At 54.9% G+C, this 22985-nt stretch overlaps 1 protein-coding gene across 4 annotated transcripts in view; it reads right to left on the minus strand.

Annotated features, from left to right (window-relative positions):
• Window positions 1–620: 620 nt before the first annotated feature.
• NFATC1 (nuclear factor of activated T cells 1) overlaps window positions 621–22985 on the minus strand; it is a 93706-nt gene continuing 71341 nt past the window's right edge. For 2 of the 4 annotated variants that reach the window (XM_061131243.1, XM_061131245.1), the window contains exon 10: window positions 621–2442. In XM_061131243.1, coding sequence (XP_060987226.1) covers window positions 2393–2442 — 50 coding nt within the window. In that variant the 3' untranslated portion in view covers window positions 621–2392. Of the gene's footprint in view, window positions 2443–19370; window positions 21489–22985 lie in introns of those variants that run through there. The other 2 variants (XM_061131242.1, XM_061131244.1) reach the window with 2 other exon arrangements.

Consider the following 22985-nt stretch of genomic DNA (forward strand, 5'->3'; position numbering starts at 1 on the left):
CAGTCCATGGGGTCGCACAGTTGGACACGACTGAGTGACTAACACACACGTCCACTGCAATCTGTAAACCTTCTGGCCAAAGAAACAGGAATTCTTGAGTTTGAAAGACCTGAATGCAAAACAGTATCTCCGCAATTCAGTGCACTGAGCCCTGGAGTGTCCCCTGGAAGTTCCTGGTGTCACCCTTGTCTTAGAACAACTTGCTGACAGTCCCCACCCGAGCCCGAAGTAGGGGATGTGGGTGGGGGAGAGGAGGAGACAGCCAAGCCAGGCGGCCACAGGCCTCGTTGTGAAGGTGATGGCAGGTCACGTATGAGTGTGGGAGGTCTCACCTGGCTCTGCATCCAGACAGAAATGTTGGCAGAAGCGGAGGTCCTCTCCACGAGGCCTGGAGAAGCATTTCTGACATGCCATCTAAGCACTGGGGATGCCACTAACATCCACGCCTCCCAGGGTGGCCTTCCTGACGTGTAAGGAGGCGAGAACACGCCTCACACGTGCAGCTGGACAATGGGAAGCCCTTCTACAAACACAAGCACACGGACCTACAGCAGAAAACATGCTTAGAAACAAAGAAGATTTTTCCATGCATGGAATGACTCACAGTCCGACTAAGATGGTCCAGCAAAAAAAAAAAGAAAGAAAATATTGCTTTATTGGATCTATTTTCTACCTACACAGAGAGCTAACACAGTATCAAACATCTCCTTTCTGTAGGACAGTCTCCCGAGAAACGTCTCATGCAATTCCTAGGAGGCTAAATGCAGGACAGAGCTCCAGGCGGGGTTGGGGGGCGCTATGTACAGGAAGCCATATACTGTCAGCTCTTCACAGTAATGTGCAAATGTTACAAATATGGCTTTCAGGATTTCATTTCTGTGACTTAAAAAACAAGTAAGACATAGTCGTACAGAACAACATTTTAAAAATAATTCTTTCCGTGGGAGAGCGCCTTCCCAACTGAAACACTTGAGTTTGGTGACAGGATGTGTCGCCTCCCCCGAGGGTGCAATTCGTCCACATTCCAGCAGGGGGCATGAGTTCCTAAGGCACAGTTATCAGGTTAAACGTGTTTTCATTAAACCATGCTTTTTGGTTATGTGAAACAACAGGTCACGGCTAGCAATAACGCGTAATAAGCTGTTATGGGTACAAAATGCAGCAGTAAAGCTCACACTAACTATGTTAACAGTAACTAGTCTGGAAACACTACAGTCACCACATAGTAAAACGCTGTTTTTGGTAATGGTTTCCTCAGATGAAGCACTTACAAGGCTTTTGTGAAAGAATGATCTTACAGCGGAACAAATATATTACACTCCTTCTGTAACACTATTTACAGTTCCTTTCCAATTCTGCCATTTGGTGTAACAGCCGATATCATGGATGCACCTCTCCTGGTTCTAAAGTGCTTGGTTAACTGCAGGAGACCCGAGACGCAGACCTCCTGGGGCCGGGGGTCGCCCCCACGGATGTGGCTATGGGGAGCTGGATCTTGAGCCTCCGGTGTATTTTCCAAAACGGATACTGATTATTGCTGACACGGACGCCATTGCTGGGTGGAGACTGAATGTCACCACGTCGGTTATGTTCACCATAAATATATGCCTATATATGTACACACATGCAAATGCAAGACCTATCCCAAGACAGAGAGATTTCTCTTTTTGTCCAGTAACCTATCTTGTGCTATTCAACTTACCTGTGCTATGTTTGAAGCCAGATTAAAAACAAAATCCTAACATGCTACAATGAACAACCCTATGGTCTGAGTAACACAGGGGAGGGAAGGTAGTCACGAGATCTGAGATGACACTTTGGAGCAGTTCTGAAACGCGCTGAGTAAGGCAACAGAATTGTATGTCACAGCCCAGGAAGAGGTGGGAAAGTAGGAAGCATGGTAGGGTTTCCTCACAATGCCCAGTCCTCCAGTATTCTTTTAATTTATACAAAGGATAAAGCCTCGTGATGAAACGTCCTATAGCTTCTGCTCCTACAAATGCCCTCCTGGTAGCCATGTCAGTGCTTGATTCCACAGTGCCCAGCTGCTGCGGTCTGCTGAAATAAGGCACTTCCACTGAAAAATCCAGCGTGCCTGAAGGGCGCGGCTTGGGGTCAGGCCGCCATGTCGGGCCGAGGCCACGAGGGCAGTGTCACGAGGTCTGTCTTCCGTGCTCCCCCCACCCACCCACTTTCATTTCCTTCTTGAGGTGACTTTCCTTCAGAAGAGGGATCGGTCCTTCCTTCCTTGGGCTACTTTGCACAAGTGACCTGAGCCTTCACTGCGGCGGAAGCTCCCAGTGGTACCAGGTGTGGATTCAATTTGTTGACTCAGAGTCATCACCGTGGAATAGACAGACACCACGCAGCCTCTGAGGGTCCACGCTGCCAACTACGAGTGGATGTTGGTGCTGGAGAGGTCATTGCGGATTATCTCATTTACTGTAAGAAAACAAAAGTAGAGAGGGAGTCAGAGAGACAGGACTCCACACGCAAGTTTACGTGCACACCAGAAATCCCATCACTCAGTTATGTTCAGCCTGTGAAAAGTTGTCCCCTGAGAATGAGCCCTGAGCCGGCAGGACACGGCTGCCCCAGGCCCGGGGCTGTGACCACACGGCCAGCACTTGGGCTGAGACCAGGGGCCCGTGTCAGGTTCTGATGGCTGACCCAGGGCAGGACGCCATCTGCGCTCATGCAGATTTGCAAAACCAACAGATAAACCCCGGCCGTGGCAGCACCGCTGGAAGCACAAGCCCCTTGCTGCGGCCTCGTGGCCAGGCGGCTCAGGGCAGGTCGGGAAGGAGGGCTGACTGCCCGGCCTGAGCCTCCCTTTGTTCAGGGCTCTTCCTTCACCTCTGTTGCCTCGTCCGTGTCCACCATCGGCCTGTGATTTTTGGCAGCTGGGGAGGAAGTGAGCGGAGCTGGCAGAGGCCTCGGGAGGGACTGGCAACCTCCCTCCGTCCGCCCCCACCCCCGACGGCACAGATGGGAAATGTCATCGGGAGGCTCAGAGGTGGGGACGTGCTCGCGTCACGGAACTGCCCGGGCTCCCCTCTGCCGCCAGATAAACCATGTGTTTCTGCCGAGGCCCCGGCGGGCCGAGGGCGGCTTCCCGGAGCAATCAGTAGGGCGCGTTTCCGAGCCCACTCCCTTCCCTAAACTGCTTTTCAACACCCCCCTACCCGCCAAGTATTTTTAAGAATAACAATAATAAAGCACAGTGGGGAACCAGGAATTGTGTCACGGGAACCGACAACAGAACTTACTGGCCCTGTGGACCCCGGAGCCCGGCTCCTCCTGAGGAGGGGGCACGTGGGAGGTGGGGGTGCGGGGCAGCGGCCCACAGGGACACGCCCAGACTGACACGGCTGACAGGTGGTCACAGGTCCTCTGCCGATGGCCCCAGCCTTGTGCGGGAAATGCTGGACAGGAGGCAGCTGCCTCCACGACCCTCGGCCAGTGCACCTGGGCCCAGGCGCTGCGGCGGGCGGGTAAGGCCACTTGCCCCTGCCTGGCTCACAGGTCCCTGAGGGCCTGGGGCAGGGAGGGCGGGGGGACATGGGCCCCCAGCCCAGCAGCTCCTCTGTTTCCTCCAGGTTCGGCCTCTGTGCTCCTAAGTCTACTAAGTCTAGTCCACCTCTCCCAAGCGCTGCCCCGAAAGGTCATTCTGACAAAAGACAGTCACAGGATCTGAGTCTCTCTGAGGTCTGGTCTGGGTCAGGATGGGCCTCAATGGCACCCAGGGTGTCTCTGCCCCAGGCCAACTGTGCAGAACAACTAGAGACAGAGAGAGAGCATATAGAGAGTGTATGTGGGGAGTGGAGGGGACGCGAATGCGGGAGAGAGCGTAGATGGGGGGGTGGCGGAGGGGCACGGACTGGTAGAGACCATATGTGCGGGGGGGGGGGGGGTTGCACAGATGGGGGAGTTGGAGGGGGGCACGGACAGTAGAGAGTGTACGGGAGAGAGGAGCGTACTTGCCGGGGGTGGGGGGTGCGTACATACAGGGGCCGGCGGGCACCCTGTGGCAGCATGGGCATGGAAGAGCCATTCACACTGTCCTCACTGGGCACCCGACGGTTTACGGGGTGCTTTCCTGACCGTGACCTCATTTTGTCCTAAAGCAACCCGAGGCCAGGGGCCTGGTGGGGCTGCCTAAACTTTTCCGAGAAAAGAAGCAGGTTTGGGGCCACGCAGGTTAGGATCTCTCCCACTGGGTGACAGCTACTACTGAGAAAGGGTAATGGAGGTGGTGGGGCCAGCTCCCTCCCAGAACAGAAATCAGCTGTCTTGCCTCAAGGCAAAGATTTCACAGTGGGAACCGTGCTTGACCTCACCTGAAGGGGGTGGGGGTGGAGGTCAGTCACACCACTCAGAATCCAGCTCTGCCTTCCCAGTTTTAGGAAAATGGAAATCTCACAGCAGTCTAGTAAGATCAGGAATAGATGGCTGAAAAATATCTGATGGGCAATAATGACTGGAACTGGGAGAGAGACCTGAGAGGTAATGTTGTTGTTGCTAAGTCGTGTCCAACTCTTTGCAACCCATGAACTGCAGCATGCCAGGCTTCCCTGTCCTTCACCAACTCCTGGAGCTTGCTCAAACTCATGCCCATCCAGTCGGTGATGCCATCCAACCATCTCATCCTCTGCGTCCCCTTCTCCTCCTGCCTTCAATCTTTTCCAGCATGAGGGTCTTCTCCAATGAGTTGGTTCTTCACATCAGGTGGCCAAAGTATTGGAGCTTCAGCTTCAGCATCAGTCCTTCCAATGAATATTCAGGGTTGATTTCTTTTAGGATTGACTGGTTTGATTTCCTTGCTGTCCAAAGACTTTTAAGAGTCTTCTCCAACACCACAGTTCAAAAGCATCAATTCTTTGGCACTCAGCTGTCTTTATGATCCAATTCTCACATTAGTACATGATTACTGGAAAAACCATAGCTTTGACTATATGGACTTTTTCTGAAAAGTGATGTCTCTGCTTTCTAATGCTGTCTAGGTTTGTCAAAGCTTTTCTTCCAAGGAGTAAGCATCTATTACTTTCATGACTTCAGTCACTGTCCACAGTGATTTTGGAACCCAAGAAAACCTGTCACTGTTTCCATTTTTTTCCCCATCTGAGGGGTAAAAGTGAGGGGGTTGGGAGGGAGCTCTGAGGGTTAGTAAGGCGGTCAGTGGAGTAGCTGAGAATCTTTACTCAGGGTTAGAGAGACCACAGGAAAAATAACATCTGTTTGACGAGATAAAAGGGGAAGAAACCTCAGCGGTGGGCTTCCCCTTTTGCCTACTGGGGCACCTGAACCTTTAAGGGGGTGCCCGTGGTGGGGGTGGGGGTGTAGTGAAGAGGCATATCCCGGACATGCTGGGCCCAGACAGGAGGCCAGTGCAGGGCTCTGCTCTGAGCGAGGCCCGGTCCCGTGGGCAGCCCCCAGGAGAGCCACAGGGGCCAGGGTGGGAGCAGAGCTCCTGCCCATCGCCATCAGCTGGGGTCTCTGATGAGCCCCCTGTCGACAAGTTGTTGGCTGGACCCAGTGCTGTCCACGACTGGAAAGGGCAGGCTGGGGTCACAGTGTTTCATTCCTCTTAGGAACAGACGCAAGAACTACCCACCCCCCTCCCCTATACACACATCCTCCTGCATCTTCCCTGAGCACTGCGGCCTGAGCCAGGATGCTGCCCAAAGTAAAGGTGGAAGACCAGCAACCCCCGGTGGATGACGCTTCCCACAAGGGTCCCCAGGGTTGAGGGTGGGCGCTCAGACCTCACTCCCTTCCATAGACACAGTCTGGGTAGGAGCCCTGCAGGGAAGCCATGATGGCCCCATTTCACAGATGGATAAAGAAAGACCAGGTCAGGGTAGGGCTGAGGTGGAGGGGCCCCGACAGAGGGTGGGAAGTGGAGCACAGGGTCCCGGCCCCGGTCCTCCTGGCCACGACTTCCTATCTTCCCTCCATGAGGTCATGGGTCCGAGCCCCCATCAGGCCCAGCCCCGGGGCTCCGTGTGGGTTATTTTGGGGGTGGCTTTCTTTCTTTGATATGGTTGTGCCAAAGACACCTACGGTTTCCTACAATGTCTTCTCTCTACTGATAATTTCCACCTTCTTATTCAGCTTTTCCACCGACACAGAGGTTTTTTTTCTTTACAGAAGTATTTTGAACTGCAGGTAACATGTGACCCTCCCGGATCGTGAGGGACCTGAAAGAGGAACCTTTGCTGTGCTTCACGTCAGATGTCCCTGCAACAGGATGTGGTGAGCTGTTATACCACAATTTAATAAGAAGGGTTTTTTCCCTTATATTTAATTTTTCTCTAAAATGCTCCTGAGGTGGAAACTATTGTTTTTTTCCTAAAACTTATGTGGCAGTTTGAAGTGTTGTTTTAATCTGGGATATAGACGCAGGATGTGTGTATCTGATGCCCACACACAAATCCACCTCTCTATATAAATATGGGATTGAGTGAAAAGGAAGTTACATTTAAAAAAAAAATACCAAAACTAACATGTACAAAGCACATAGTTTTCACCTGTACTTGACTGACATTGGTAAATGTTAACTATATCCTTCCTGAAACCATAGAAAGATGTCTCTGCTATTCATAAACGAGTGTGCAAAGTCACTAATAATGTGAAAAGTCCTTTTAAAGTAAACTATTTGGCTTTCTTTTGACTCCGCTGTGAGAGTAGCTGGCATCAGAGCCTCCCGTTGTGCTGAAACGCCGCGGCTCGTCCCTGCGGTTTCCCCCGTGGGCTCCGTGTGACTATCTTCAGAACAGAGCAAACCTAAAAGGAATCGTGAGTCTGAGTAGTTTTTTACATATTTCTCTCCTTTCAACGTCTGACCTTTAAGTAAACGTTCCCACGTTTCTGAATTCTTGGTTTCTGAATGCAACTACAGATCTCAAGACAGATCATAAGGAATGAACAAACTATTTACCCAACTCCTACGGTTAGTTTCTAAGCCCTTGCATGTGTATTATCCTGCAGCAATCCTATGGAGGTAAAGGTGGGGAGGCTCAGCCATCCTGGCCCCTGAGACAAGGTGAGAAGCTGAGACCCTGACCTGGTGACCTCAGCCTGGGGCCGCCCCTCCCCACCTGCACACACCGCGGGTCTGGAAGCTTCCAGACTGCTCCCTTGGGCTCCACGGGGCCGCGTGACCTGCTCTTTCTCAGTATTGACTATGAAAGTCGGAAAGGCTGGCGAGACGCACACAGGGTCAGGGACCCTGGCAGCCAGGCTGGGGAAGCCCTGCTCGCTCGCCCTCCTGCAGGGTTGGCCCCCGCCAGGCCCTCTCTGCCCCTGACCCTCACCGTCCTCACCCGCAAGGTGCTCAGAACACAGAGGCCAGAGAGGCTGAGGCCACAGTCTTTCGTCTCCTTTTCCACGGCATGTTTTCAAAACAAAAAATCCACACCCACCCACCATCACACATACACACACAGTGCACTGTTTGAGCCAGAAAGACTTTGTCTTTCGTTTTTCCTGTATTGCTTCTCTGTGCTTTAGAAACTTTTTTTTTTTAAGGGAGAGACATTGCAGGCGACCAAGGAATCCACAGGGTCTCTGTGCTGACCATTTCCCCTGACCTGGAGGAGCTGCACGTGGGCAGCCGGCCCCGGCTCCCACATTGCAGGCAGCTGAGCCTGCAGGTGCCCCTCGCTGTGGGTGCGGGTCCAAGGCCAGGAGGGGCCTCAGAAGCAGCACCCCGCCCCCGCAGTGGTGCCTGTGCATGGTGCCGACAGGCAGGGGCTCCGAGAGCTGCTCCCAGCCAGACAGGCTTCTTGCAGCTCCAGCAGGCTCTGCCCAGTTTTAAGGTCTGACATCCAAGTGGCAGCCGCCCACCATCCACACGTTCCTCCTGCTTATGATCACCTCTCACTCCTGCGGCCCCGAGGCGGCTCCTCATCGCCAGCATCCCCACCTTATCTGTCCGAGACTTTATCACCAAGTGCCCCACTTCCTACCCTAAGTGAAGACACAATATGTGTGCTTCTGGGTTTGACTCTAGAATAAATCGGGACTTTGAACACGGTGATAGTAGTATCACTTTGCTCTGAGAGAGGAAAGAATGAGTACAATGGAAAACCCAGGGTCCTGACACCCGCAGGTTCCCGAGACCCCGGGAGATACAGGACGGCACGTGGTCAGAGTCAGAACACAGAGTGCAGTGGGGCCAGGGCTGCACAGGCCGCTGGGCGTCCTCACCTGGCCTCCAGCTCCCCGAGGGAGCGGCCTGCTCCCTGGGGCCTGCAGGTCCTGCTATGAAGACATGGGCGTGCCTGAGGCCCTTTCCGCCCCGTGAATCGCCAACTCAGTCTTGTCAGATGGAGAACAGACCCCTCCTGGACTCGAGCTCTCTGTGCCGGGGATAGGCGAGGCATGACGTGGTGTCTCCCAGCCCCCTCGGGTGATCACTGTTCGAATCGCTGTGGACGGGACCAGGAGGGCAGGAGACACAGCGGTCGCCTCACCGTGGGCTGGCTCACCGCAGCCTGCGCTGGGAGGCCCTGGGGTCTGGTCTGTGTCCGCGCAGCGGGACAGCGGCTGAGGAGGCCCCATCAGCCTCGCCTCTGGCCTCTGCAGAGGGAGCAGAGCGGCTCGAGTGCCTTCCGGGGAACTTTCAGTTACCGACTACCGGTAAGAGAGAACCTGACCAGCTGTGTGAGGGGCGGCCGCCCTGTTCTAAAGCCCCTGAGAAGTCTGGGTTCAACCACGAGACACAAGACGGGACGTGGGCCCAGCCCCTCCGCTCTCAGTTTCCACATTCCTGACGTCCCGCGTGGATCCCTGTCCTGTCAGAAGAGGGCCCGTGTAGGTTTCTCGGGTTAATGACATCGCCACGTCCCTGAGTGGGTCACAGACACCAGCAGTATTGCTGGGCTCTTGCTGGACATGGGCTCAGTGACACGCAGGACAGTGGCCTGTTTGCACGGGCGGCGGGCTCTGCCCTCCTGCTGCAGGCACGGGGCAGGAAGGGCCAGGAGAAGCAGGTGCCAGAAGCCTCCGGCTGTCTTCACACAACTATCACCCTGGTCTCTCAGGCCTGGGTTTGGGCTCAGAGAGTAACAATCTAGCTCAGCAATGTTAACCTTGCCTCACGGTTTAATCCTTGCTTTCAAGTTAACTTACTCAGATAAAGACCATGCCTTACAAATAATACTTTTGTGTCAATTAAAAAAAAAAGTATTTGTTGATATAATGCCTAATTACATACCTGTGTGTGTGTTAGTCACTTAGTCGTGTCTGACTTTTTGTGACCCCATGGACGGTAGCCTGCTAGACCCTTCTGTCCATGGGATTCTCCAGGCAAGAATACTGGACTGGGTTGCCATTTCCTTCTCCAAATTACATACCTAACTACATACAATACACTTTAAAACATCTTTCTCTTTTTTGATAGTTACATTCCAATAAGGAATCGAATGGTACTATGGATTTTTAAAAACTGACAGTATTTATCTACTGCTACTTAGCAAACTAGTCAGCCCAGCAGGGACACTGTCATTTTTTCCGTTTCTGGTTTTACAACATGCTGTGATGTTGCTTTTTTAACGAAGAGAACTAGTTCTTTAGAGCATCACTGTCCTTTAGACAAGAGCAATATAAGAAACAAAGAAAGTCTTGGTGACTCCCCCAAGGGGTTCCCACAGAATTCTGTCCCCATCTCAGCGCGAACGCACCACCCCATGCTGTACGAGATCCCATGACTTTCCATCAAAGCTCATGATCAAATTAAATACAGCACATAAGTAAGTGTATGGCACAAGAGCAACTATTACTTCCTCACTCCATCTTCCTCCAAGGGGAGAAAAACGCACATCCTTCTAGAGGACAAGTCATCAAAATCATTCTTATTTTTAAGGGAAAGCCAAAATAGCTTTCTGAAGAGCAAAACAAAACAGGAAGGATATTCTTTCCCATTCCTATAACTAAAAGATAATTTAAAAAAGTATTTGCTAACTTTCCCAGAAAATGCACCTTTGGCTAAAGTTAGTATGTAAGTAACTTAAGAGGATGATAATTTAGGTGGACGGAAGCAGAAATGTCTCAGCCGAATCTATTCTTAAGGAACTAACTTCTAGGAAGTCTCCGGATCATGTTTGCTGTGCTTGCCTGCAAACTTAGTGATTCTTGGGTAAGGAAGCCCTTTCTGGTGGCTGTGCGTCCTTGCAGACATAAGGACGTTCACTCCTGATTCCGTCACCGATGGGATGGATGTGTCCCCATTTGCACTGGATACAGGCAGGCACACTCGGTTGTCTCTGTGGACTTGAGCTAAGCCATGATTCAACACGGTTAAGGCCACAGTTCAGAGAGCAGAGGCACCAGGGGAGTGCGTGCCCCGTGCAGGAAGCATGAGGTGTGGCTCTGTGTGGGTGTTCAGTTTCCTGAGAAGAGGCGACCTCGTGGCAAGTCCACCTCCCTCACAGGTGGGCACTGGGCAGTCTCCCAGGTCCAGCGTGACCATGTCTGGTCCACCCGCAGCCCCTTTCCCTCCCTGAGGAGGTGCCGCCCTGTAAGACTCTGGACTGAAAACGGTGATTTTTGCCACGTGTGCATCACAACTGCCATAATTCTGAAAATGCAGAGTTGCAACAGCACTAAAATCATTCTTCACTTTTTCTTTTTTTCCAGAGATGCTTTGTGAGGCAGTGGAAAATAAAACAGTTTCTCAAGTTTCATTAAAAAGTAAGTTCTCGTGTTACCTCGGGTGTCCTGGACCTATTTCAGCCTTCACTTATTTTTATCTTTTTAATCATAATAAGCCACTGCCACGGGGCCTGCTATTTTTGGAAGGAGAGAATGGGATGGCAGAGGGGCTGGATGACAACAGTCACAGTTTTAATAAAACATGACCCTCCCAGCTGGATGCGGGTTGGCCGTGACAGGCACCTCTGTTACGCGGGGCTGCCAGCCATTATAACAGAATAATTGTCCTGCCTCCATGGCCGCTTCCTCATTTAGCCTGAATACTCCAAATAATGCAAACGGCCCGTGTGGAAACTGCAGCGTCCGTGGGGAGTGGGGGCCACGTGACGGGAGGGTCCCCGCTCGCCCCTGGCCTCCCGCTGGTGTGTGCGGTGGACGCCTTCCATGTGACCTGGGCCATTATTCTAGCTGTGCCAAGCTCGCTCCGCGTTACTCACTGGGGTCATTAAACCACCAACAAGCACTTTTCCCGGGCCTGCTTTGTGCCACTGGGGAACCCATTGCCCCAGTGATGAAGTTCCTACGCTGACAATTAACAAAGTTGGAAAAATAAAAACAATTAAGAGACCCATTTAATTAAAAAGTAAAATTAAACAAATAGACCTCGACAAGGAGCCGCTGTGGTTTTGGCAGGCATGCCCTGTCCCTGGCTTAGGGAGCTCGGGCCCCCTTCCCGGTTGCGGGCACCCCTGGACCCGCGACAGTCAGCATGGGGCCAGTCCTTCTCTGTGGGGCAGGGCGGGGGGGGGGGCGGTCAGTGAGGTCAGAGGTGCCTGCTCTGAGTCTGGGGCTCTTAGGACCGCCTGGTGCAGGATCCATGACCTCTCAGCTGGCACCAGTTTTGGTCGAAAGACGCTGCCCATGAAGGAAGCTCCGGAAACCTGGGTTTGCAGGAAGAGAAACCCTGCCTCAAAGCTAACCGTGACCCTGAACTAAGCCCTCAGCCCCCCGAGCATCAGCAGTAGGTCTGTCTGGTTTGACTGCGTCCGCACATGGCCAATGAGAGGACTGCGTCTGAAGGCAACACAGGGCAGAGGGGTGACTGCCGCTGTCCCCTCCCCCATGGCGGGGAACCTTGTAAGGGGCCAGGGACCCACACGCTGTTCCTTTTGTCCCCTTTCATGACCAAGCACCAGGGTCAGAAGGAAGCCGGGGACAGGCAGACCCAGCATCCGCCATCCCACGATGACCAGTGACACGCGGGCCTATGCCCTACTGGGCCATCACCCCACCCTGCTCGGACTGGCCACCTCCCCCGCCTGGCCCAGGCCCGGAGCTCCTGCCAGCCGGGGACGCTGTGCCGCCTGTGGCAGACCCCGAGCCCCATCCAGGCCCACCGAACACTCTAACAAGATCCCAGGGACCGGACATGCTAAGCAGACGCCAGGGACTCAGTTCGCACCCATGAACGTCTAGGGAGCCCTGGGCTGGCTGGGGGGCAGACAGGAAACCTTCTGGGTGCCACAGAAGAGAAGTCTCTAGAGCTGCTGTGCTGAAGTCCACGCCCAAGTCCCTGTGGACAGAAAAGCATGCTTTCCTCACCTTTAGAATATTCTGAACTATCGTTCAAATCGCTGAGAAGAGGTTTTGTGCTGCAGGCCCCGGGCAGCCCATGGACGGACAGCTAAGAGCTTCTGGCTGCTCACTGGGGGGCGAGGCTGGTGGCAGGGGCTTGGCATGGACCTCTCGCCTGTTCACTGGGTTGTGCCCCTAGTTCAGTGTCAACTAATGGCCTTGGAGCCCCGAGCCCCCCATGCTGGGCACAGAGGGGTGGATGTCCTTGTCACCGAGGGCGCAGGCACGGCCTCTACACGGCAGCATGCCCAACCTCCTGGCTCCAGAGTCCCTCCTGAATCTCACCGGCCCCAGGCCGTCATGGTCTGCCTGCGTCCCCACCTCGGCTCGGGCCCAGCTGGCACAGGGTGACCCGGATATGCAGTCCCGTGGCCAGCCTCGCCAGCTAACCCCCGACCTCCTCACGGCACGAGCCCACCTGGAGGGTCAACTGTACCTGCGGGTTGACAAAACCCACTAACAGCAGAACCTGTTTGCTCACTCCATAAAGAGCAGATCCATAAAGATTTGGACAGAAAAAAAAAAACCACCACAGAAGGCATGAAGAAAAAAGTGCAACACCAACTTGGTAATCGATGTGTAAACTCCTAATTTGGAAAACATCGGAAAGAGAGTGAAGCAGGGAGGCAGAAAATTCTGGCAAATGAGACAGATCCCATAATCTTCAGGACATATTGACCCTGGAGTAGGAAAAAAGCAAAAACCAAGATTGAATTTTTGTATTGATTATCCAATTATTAATCTTTATAGAAACTATTCCAACACTGCACATAATGAGTAATTCATCAAAGTATATTAGGTGCCATGGAAGTTGCCTTCAGTATAAAGGGCCATTAAGTTTCTTGTAATTGCACATTACTGGAGCTTTCCTTGCTCTAAATCAAATCAACAGGACCGGCACGCACGCACTCTAATTGACTCTGTAATGACGCCATGCCCCTGGTGGCCACGAAAACGAGCAGCCCCGCGGACCCCATCTCAGGCCTCAGGCCGCACGACCCCTGCCCCGCGGACCTGTCTCAGGTCTCAGGTCTCAGGTCCCAGGTCCCACAACCCCGGCCCCGCGGACCCGTTTCAGGTCCCACGACCCCGGCCCCACGGACCCCGTCTCAGGTCTCAGGTTCCACGACCCCAGCCCTGCGGACTGGTCTCAGGTCCCACGACCCCGGCCCCACGGACCCCGTCTCAGGTTCCAGGTCCCACGACCCTGGCCCCGTGGACCCCGTCTCAGGTCTCAGGTCCCACGACCCCGGCCCTGCAGACCCGTCTCAGGTCCCACGACCCCGGCCCAGCGGACCCTGTCTCAGGTCTCAGGTCCCATGACCCCAGCCCTGCGGACTGGTCTCAGGTCCCACAACCCCGGCCCCACGGACCCCGTCTCAAGTCTCAGGTCCTAGGTCCCACGACCCTGGCCCTGTGGACCCATCTCAGGTCCCACAACCCCGGCCCCGCGGACCCTGTCTCAGGTCTCAGGTCTCAGGTCCCAAGACCCTGGCCCCGCGGACCCCGTCTCAGGTCTCAGGTCCCACGATTCCGTCCCCGTGGATCCCGTCTCAGGTCTCAGGTAGCAGCCCACAGAGGGGTGTGGCTGGGTCCCACACTCCTCAGGTGAGTGGGCAGGGGATCCCCTGTGTTTCCATCTGGCACCTGGAAAGGTCGCCCGGACTGAGGACAGCATGGGGGGCCAGGGACCCTCCCCAAGGAGGCTCTCACAGGCTGGTTTCTGGAGGAGGTTCAATCAGTTGACCTTGCCTGCACTTGACAGATGCAGAATCAAGGCTGGATATGTGTCCCCCATGCTGACGACACTGCACTTCCTATGTGACCCAGAGATGCCACTTGAGGCAGAGAAGCAACAGCCCCTGAGGCTTTGCTCCATCTCTGCTTCTCCTGAAATGGCCTCTAAGAGTCCTGAACCTAAACCTGGATTCACCGGCCTCTACGACTCACCGGCAGCTGCTGGGGGCCATCTAGAGCGTGGCTCTGTCTCCCAGAATTGTTATTTATATTTTAAACACTGTTTAATCTGCTCTCCCTGACTCCACTCTAACTTCCCAGGGGTGAGGCATCTGATCCGATCAGGCGCCTCGACTACCCGGCAATGCCCCAGCAGAGCCAGCAATCTGCAGACACCGGTTGGTTTCTGTCCTCTTTGAAAGTTGGATTACTCTCTACCAGGAGACTCACTGAGGCTTAGTCTGGGCCCCGCAGGCCTCGGAGATCTTGTTCTCCAGCTGTGAAGTCATGGCCACAGTAACTTCACCACATCTTCCTTCTTGTGAGGCAGAGCTTGGAAACTTAACATTAATCCTTCTCTGTTTATCTAAATTAGATTTCTTTTTTCTTTCAGAAGAACACTTTTAAACATTAATTAATTAATTTTTGGCCATGCTGGATCTTTGTTGCTGCAGGCAGGCTTTCTCTAGTTGCAGAGACGGGGGCTACTCTTCATTGCAGTGCATGGAGTGTGGTGCACTGCACTCTAACTGTGGTGGCTTCTCGTCGCGGAGCATGAGCCCTAGGCACACAGGCTCCAGCTGTTGTGGTGCACACACTGCAGCTGCCTGAGACCTGTGAAACCTTCCCGGTCCAGGGGTCCAACCTGTGTCCCCTGCATTGGCAGGCAGATTCTTAATCCACTCTACCACCAGAGATGTTCTATCTAAATCTAATTTCTGAAGAAGCCTTGATATAGCTCTTCAAAAACATAAAAAGAAAACCAAAGAACCAGCACGTGGAGAACAAGCTGGGTAGGATATTTGTTCACAGTGTCAGCTCAGACTAAAGATCACTGAGGCCTTCCAGTGGTTTCTGGCCAGGTTGTCTCTATACCCAAGCTGTGCTGGGCTTTCACGTGGGATTCAGACAACTGAGCTTCAGGATAAATTGGGGCCTATTTCCATCACAGGGCGTGAAGAGACCCGAGATGAAGTGACAGGAGTCTCGAGCCAGGAGTGGGGCTCCGAGCTCAGCACCTTCCCACTGGTCACGGCCCCTGGTCCACAAATCGTCAGAAAAGCTCACTGCACAAGAGCATGGTCTTATCCAAATACTCTATAGATTCAGCAAGCCCCAGGAATCCCACAAGTTTCTGCAAAGCCCTGTGGTGGGCAGGGTTACAAACTGCTGGGATCCAAGGGCATGTTTCTAAAGCCACGGGAAAAAGCCATGTTTCTAAAGCCTCTAAGCAGCCAGGGACAGGGAGGGCTCCATGAGGGAACCTCCTCCAAGGGTCCTGCGTTTCTAAGTCTCCTCCTTACTCTCCTACCAGTCAGGAAGCACTGGACGCCATCTGCAGAGTGAGGCTCGCCCGCGGCCCCCTTCCTGCCCTCTGTGTTGGGAACCCACTGGGGACCTCACCACCCCAGGCAGCCTAGGTGACCCCAGTGCCGGCTCTGAAGACTTAGTGATGGTGGTGATCGGACACCTCGAACTGACCGATGGTGGCCAGGGGACATCAGCATCTTTACGGCTCAGAGGTCGTGACCTCACAACTGACCTGGGCTGGCGCAGAGGCGTGGTGCAGAAGGGGGCAAGGCAGGCGCGGGCAGGGGCGCGACGCTGTGAGGCTGCTGGAGAGCCCGCCTGGCTCGCTGGGCTAGCCTGTTGCCGAGTTTCCATCCACACACTTCCCTGCAGCCCGCAATTCTGCAGCATTGTGGCAGGAAACCACGTGTGATCTGATGCGAACGACTGTCTCCATCTTGGTGAGCGAAGGAGGTGTCATAGCTCAGGGGTTACAGGTGCAGGTGCGGGGGATGATGGGCATGGTGGGGTGTGACGGGTGTGTGTAGGAGTGACAGGTGTGGACGAGTGTGACAGGTGTGTGGGGTGTGTGACGGGTATGTGTGGGGGTGACAGATATGTAGGGGGTGACAGGTGTGTGTGTGGGGTGACAGGCATGGTGGGGTGTGACGGGTGTGTGGGTGTGACAGGTATGTGGGGTGTGATGAGTGTGTGTGGGTGTGACAGGTGTGTGTGTGGGGTGACAGGTGTGGTGGGGTGTGATGGATGTGTGTGGGGGTGATGGGTGTGGTGGTGGCAGATGTGGGGGGGGTGGCAGGTGTGTGGAGGTGACAGATGTGGTGGTGGGTGATGGGTGTGTGTGGGTGTGATGGGTGTGTGTGGGTGTGATGGGTGTGGTGGTGGCAGATGCATAGGTGTGGGGGTGACGGATGTGGTGGTAAGTGATGGGTGTATGTGGGGTGACGGGTGTGTGTGGGGGTGATGGGTGTGGTGGTGGCAGATGTGTGGGGGGGTGATGGGTGTGTGTGGTGATGGGTGTGGTGGTGGGTGATGGGTGTGTGTGGGTGTGACAGGTGTGTGTGGGTGTGACAGGTGTGGATGTGACAGGGGTGTGTGGGGGTGACAGGCATGTGTGGGGGTGGCAGGCATGTGTGTGGGGGTGATGGGTGTGTGTGGGGGTGACAGATGTGTGTGGGGGTGATGGGTGTGTGTGGTGATGGGTGTGGTGGTGGGTGATGGGTGTGTGTGGGGGTGACAGGTGTGTGTGGGGGTGACAGATGTGTGTGGGGGTGATGGGTGTGTGTGGTGATGGGTGTGGTGGTGGGTGATGGGTGTGTGTGGGGGTGACAGGTGTGGGGGTGACGGATGTGGTGGTAAGTGATGGGTGTATGTGGGGTGACGGGTGTGTGTGGGGGTGACAGGTGTGTGGGGGGGTGACGGGTGTGTGTGGGGGTGACGGGTGTGTGTGGGGGTGATGGGTGTGGTGGTGGGGTGACGGGTATGTGTGGATGTGACAGATGTGTGTGGGGGTGATGGGTGTGTGGGGGTGACAGGCATGTGTGGGGGTGGCAGGCATGTGTGTGGGGGTGACGGGTGTGTGTGGGGGTGACGGGTGTGTGTGGGGGTGATGGGTGTGGTGGTGGGGTGACGGGTGTGTGTGGGTGTGACAGATGTGTGTGGGGGTGATGGGTGTGTGTGGTGATGGGTGTGGTGGTGGGTGATGGGTGTGTGTGGGGTGACGGGTGTGTGTGGGGGTGACAGGTGTGTGTGGATGTGACGGATGTGTGTGGGGGTGATGGGTGTGTGGGGGTGACAGGCATGTGTGGGGGTGGCGGGTGTGTGTGTGGGTGACGGGTGTGTGTGGGGGTGACGGGTGTGGCGGTGGGGTGATGGGTGTGTGGGGATGATGGGTGTGTGTGGGGGTGACAGGTGTGTGGGGGTGGCGGGTGTGGTGGTGGGTGACAGGTGTATGTGGGGGTGACAGGTGTGTGTGGGGGTGATGGGTGTGTGTGGAGGTAACAGGTGTGTGTGGGGGTGACAGATGTGTGTGGGGTGACGGGTGTGTGTGGGGTGATGGGTATGGTGGTGGGGTGATGGGTGTGTGTGGAAGTGATGGGTGTGTGTGAGGGATGACAGGCCCAGGGGGGGTGCTAGGCAGGGCAGGGGTGCTGCGCTTCGCTGTCTGGACAGTGGACGGGTGCTGGAGGACAATGGCCTGTGCTCCCAGGGCCGTCTTCCACCCAGCAGAACACTGAGGTGACAGGCAGACTCCGACATACATGATTTCAGCTCCTTTCTTAAACTAAAATGCCTTAAAGCTGCCTGCACATCTCCCTCCGACACGGCCAGGACACTGCGTCTCCAGTGTGGCGCAGGCGGCCCTGCGCCACCAGAGCAGACACTCAGGTGACGGCCGGCGGCGGCCACCTCAGCAGCCACCACTGCTTTTCCTCCGACCGACCGTCTGCCAAGAGGAAATCGCTTGCTGCCCTGGGAGCCTGCGAATCCCAGAAAACAATCTTAAATCCACAAAAATAATTGAACTTCGCTTCTACTGAGCCACCCGTTCCATTCTGATTTTTATTACAATGTCAACAAGAGTTTAATTTGTTTTAAAGTTTAGGTTCTTAAGCCTGAGTGATATACGGTAGTTTACAGCTTGCTGGCAACAGCTACTGTGGACCAAAAAAAAAACCAAACTGCACAGAAAGGCGATTCTGAGTCTGACGCTGGGAAAGCCAGGAGCCCGGCCAAGAGCAGCAGACAGCAGGCTCTCCTGTGGCCAGGACGGGGGCCCCGACACGTGACGTGGTCTGTCCCCTCCTGGCCAATCTGAGTCTGGGGATGGCAATTACGAGGAAATGCCCAAAGTGTGGTTTCTCTCATCAAATGCAGCCAGGTCATCTTGGTGCTGCTCTCTTGTCGGGGCTCTGTCCTAAAGACGATCCCAGAGAAAACACTTGAGGGGAAGGAGTGTGTCAGGCCCCCGGGTGTCCCCCCATGTACCTCCCCACTTCAGGTGTCTCCCCACCTGGGGACAGTGGGCTGTCCCCACTCCCTGGGTGTCCTTTTCGGGTGTCCCCCCATGTACCCCCAGTCCAGGTATCCCCCACTGGGTATTCCCACCCTGCTGGATGTCACCCCCCCCCAGGGTGTCCATCCTGGGTGTCCCCCCAGTGTCCCCACCCCCAGGTGACCCCACCCTACTGGGTGTCACCCCCCCAGGGGTCCCCCCTGGGTGTTCCCCTAGTGTCCCCACCTCTTGGGTGCCCCCCCGGGTGTCCCCACCCGAGTGACCTTCTCATTCACCGACTTTGGTCTGTGAGTTTCCTGTCTGTACAGAATGCTCCGACCTCACTCACACTCACAGGCGAGAAGTTAACTCCCGAGGCCGCTGCTGGGGCCCTGCCCAGTCTCGGCTGAAACCTCTGCAGAGACACAGAGTGGCCTGCAAACCAACCAGGCTCGGCACATGGAGAGACGACGGGGAGGCCTGAGACGGGCTGTCCCCAGAGCCCTGGGGGCAGCAGAGGGAGCCGGCGGGGCCTGGGTCACGTCTGGACGCCAGGCCTGCCCGGCCACACCTCCCTGCTTCCTCCTGCCAGGCCCGCCGGCCGGAGCCGGGGCATCACAGCAGTCTCCCCATGCCGCCCAGGGCGCTCCCAGGCTGTATCTGGAGAGCAGCAGCTGTGCGGCCTGATACGGCAAGTGGGGAAGCCTTCCCAGGGGAGGGCGGGCGGGCTGGGACTGATAAGGCCCCCTGCCCAGCCGAGGATGCATCCTGCACTGTGTGCCTTGCTTCAGAGCCTGAGAGCCGGCCCTGGGTTCTGGGCGATAACTGTCTGCATCCTCCAGAGGCCGGCGCAGCCCATTGTCTCAGGACCAGGCTGTGATTAGTCGGGGTCCCCTGGGCCTGATAAGGGCGGATGTTTGAGAGGAGGAATGGACCGTCTTTATTCTTAACTGTGTGGAAGCTTCCACTTTGTAATCTGTAAGGAAGGAAGAACCCGGTGTCAAAATTCAGACTGAAAAGGGTAAAGGGGCTCAAGGCTTTATGCCCAGCTGACGTGAGGACCCACATGGCTCACGCTTTAAAGAGAATCCTTTATTTAGCTAAATAGTAAGTGATGGAGAAGCACACATATTTTTATTCCCCAAGAGAAACTCTGCTATCAGCATTATTTTGTGTCATATAAAAATAGAATTAGAATTTTCTCCCATCGCGCCTGAAAAAAGGTTGTGTGTGTTCCACATACAGAAGCAAACACGCACAACGCACACATGCCTTCGCTTCCAAAGCACTTCTCTCCTTTGGCATTGAGTGTTTTAGCAAAACCGTAAGTAATGCCAACGAAGCTGCACAAGAGGTCAGACCTAGAAACGTCCCCAGGCCAGGCTGCCTCTCTGAACACCTTCATATAAATGGACCCACATAAAATGTGGTCCTTTGTGTCTGGCTTTTTCACTCTACATGTTTTCAAGGTTCAACCATGTCCTACCATGAATCAGTACTTCATTCTTCCTGTGGGTATGGATACAGCACACTGTTTAAAATCTGTTCCATGGACATTTAGGTTGTTTCACATGTTTGGATATGACACACAATGCCGGTAAGGACATTTGTGTGCAAGTCTTCATGTGTACATACGTGTTCATTTCTCTGGGTAGATGTCTGAGCGTGGGATTGTTGGGTCTTCTGGCGAAGGCATGGCCCAAGTGACTGTACTCCTTATATCCTCACTGGTAACCTGCGAGAGTGCTCACTTCTCCATGTGCTCTCCACAAGTTGCTACCATCTCTGATTTTTCACAGCATCTCTCATGGGTGTGAAAAGGTGTCTTCCTGGCATTCCCCAGGACTGATGATGTTGAGTATCTTTTCATGTATTTATTAGCCATTCATGTATCTTCTTTGGAGAAATGTCTATGTAAATCTCTTACCCAGTTTTTGACTGGCTGGTTTGTTATTAAGATATGCAGCTTTTCCATGTTCTAAGTGTAAGTCCTTTATCAGACACTTGTTTTGCAAATACATCCATCTTGCATGTTGCTTGTCTATTTTTTTGGCCATGCCACACGGCTTGCAGGATCATGGTTCCCCTGACCAGGGACTGAACTGGGCTATGTGGCTCCACTCCATGGAGTGGGGGGAGGGGAATAGCCCCGAGTTACAGCACCACAGATCTAGTTTCCCAAGGTCCAGGTTCCCTTGAATAAATGCTTTCCAGTTTGCTCTGCCTCTGGGTAGTTGTCAGGTTCTGGAATAATTGACCTGAAAGATGTGTCAGTGTTTTTACTACTTTTAGGGACTGCTATCTCACCAAGGTCCTCTCTGCATCACTTTGGAAGTCCTGCCTTTCCTCCAGTTCTCCTTGGGTCATCAAAAAGTGCCTCCACTAATAACAGAGATTCTCTGATGAAAGAAACACATACCACACTCCACACTTCTCTTTGGCTTTCGAGGCAAGTCCACACATGAAAGCTAGACTCTTGAGCGGGAATCTTTGCTCACTGCATCTTAATGACACAGCTCGACCTCAGGGGCCCAGAGTCGGTGCTTACATCAGGGTTGGCGGGCAGGTCACGGCGGACCCCGGTTCTATCCCTGCCGCGCTCCGAGCAGCTCCAGTGACACCTCCCTCTGAGCTTCAGCCTCCCTCTCTGTCAGCTGGGGCTGAATCGGCGGTTCTGCCCGCTCAGGGCTGCTGTGAGGCTGAATTCGTCAACAGAAACTGTATGTACAGTCACTCTGGAAGGAGCCCGGCCTACACGCTGGCACTGTTCTTGTCTGTGTTTTCTGCGTGCTGGTGACAGTGTGTCAGGTAGGACACACACAGCTCTGACGGGAACACAGTTTCTCGAACACCAATCATCTGGGTTCTCGCCTGGACCCAAAGGACGGCTGTGCCAGGCAGTCACTCTCCCTCAGGAATCCACACGGAAGGGACACTCCTGTATCAGAAAGGTCACTCAGAAGTGCCACACACCGTTGGCCCTCTGCCTAGCCCTCTATGGCAGGGCAGCCACACGCCCACTGCTCTCGAAAAGATAGGCGTCCAGCAGATGCAGACAGGGCCCTCCGGCCCTGGTCACCACTCCTCAGAGACCCCAGGCCTGACCGCCCATCAGCAGCGGGGCTTCTGAGCACCTTTACCCTGGTGTCACAGCACAGCCATGTGCCAGGTGTGGGCTCATGTGTCTGAAAGGACCTGCCAGGCCTGCTTGCTCTTCAGCGAGGAAGAGCTGTGAAACGTGTGGCATCGGAGAGCAAAGACGTGGAGAGCAGGCCTGGAACCGGGCGGTGCTGACTAAGCCCCCTGGGAAGGCGCCCACCTCTCGCAAAGGCACACCCACTAGGAAGACCACACTCCGGTCCCAACGCGCTCACCTGCCAACGCTCTCCCGCTCAGGGCCAGCCCACAAGGGAGCCCGCACCGTGACATAGCCGCGGGGCCCCAGCGCGGCAGGCCAGCACCAGGCTCTGGCCCAAGCAGAGCCAAGGGGCTCCGGCTCCACGAAACCTTCCCAGCTCTTCCCTCCGCCTCCTCCCCACTGCCACCCCCCGTCAGATTCCTCTTTCTTTCCCTCGAGTTAGTGACGCCAAACAATTCTCCACTTAGAGAAGGAAGTAAGCTAAGACCTAGGATTAAGGGAGAAGGTTCACATTAGCTGAAACCAAACCACCAGATGCCCCTCAAGTGCCCAGAAAGCAACTGGGCTGAAGAACCCTGGATGAGAGTCGGGCGGCCTGTGCTTCCTGCTCACGTCGGCATCTGGCATCCGAGGGGTGGCCCGAGCGGCTGAAGCCGCAGGGTCACCCGAGCTGCGGGAGGCCAGGAGACGCTTGCTGTCACAGCCCAGCGGGCTGCGTCCCAGGGGCCAGGCACAACGCCTATTTATAGAGGCCCTTACTCAGCGGACACTCAGAGCAGCCCCTGCCTCCCCCCTTTCTCGTGGGCATGTCCCAGCGGCGCAGGCGCAGCAGGAACGCACACACCGGCCAGGACCATGGAAGCACAAGGCCTGATCGCTGCCCGGGGTTGAGTGGCAGCGTCCAGGGCTCCTGTTGTCACCAGCTGTCACTCGGGTCTATCTAGACAGGGAGGAGGGTATTTATTTATTCTGAAGTCTCACACCGTCTGACCCTTGGAGGCATGGCGTCCCTGGAAGCCTGGCTCAGGGTCCCTGTGCAGACTCATGTCCCCGCGAGGCTCCCAGGGCCGAGTGTGGAAAGGGCTCTGTGCCCTTCCAAACTCTTGGTGCTGGGAGGTGCGGGGCTGGGGCTCTGCTCCCGGGACTCCCGTCTTGGGAGATGAGGCCTGTGGGTCATCAGACTGATGGTAGTCCCCACCCCGGCCGTCTCCAGATGCCGTGCTCTAAGGACTGACCCTCAGGACTCGTGCATGGCCAAGTGCACCCTCTGCCCAGCAGGTAGAGCCCACCGTCTAA

Source organism: Dama dama, chromosome 27 (assembly GCF_033118175.1).
Source record: "Dama dama isolate Ldn47 chromosome 27, ASM3311817v1, whole genome shotgun sequence".
Taxonomy (NCBI): domain Eukaryota; kingdom Metazoa; phylum Chordata; class Mammalia; order Artiodactyla; family Cervidae; genus Dama; species Dama dama.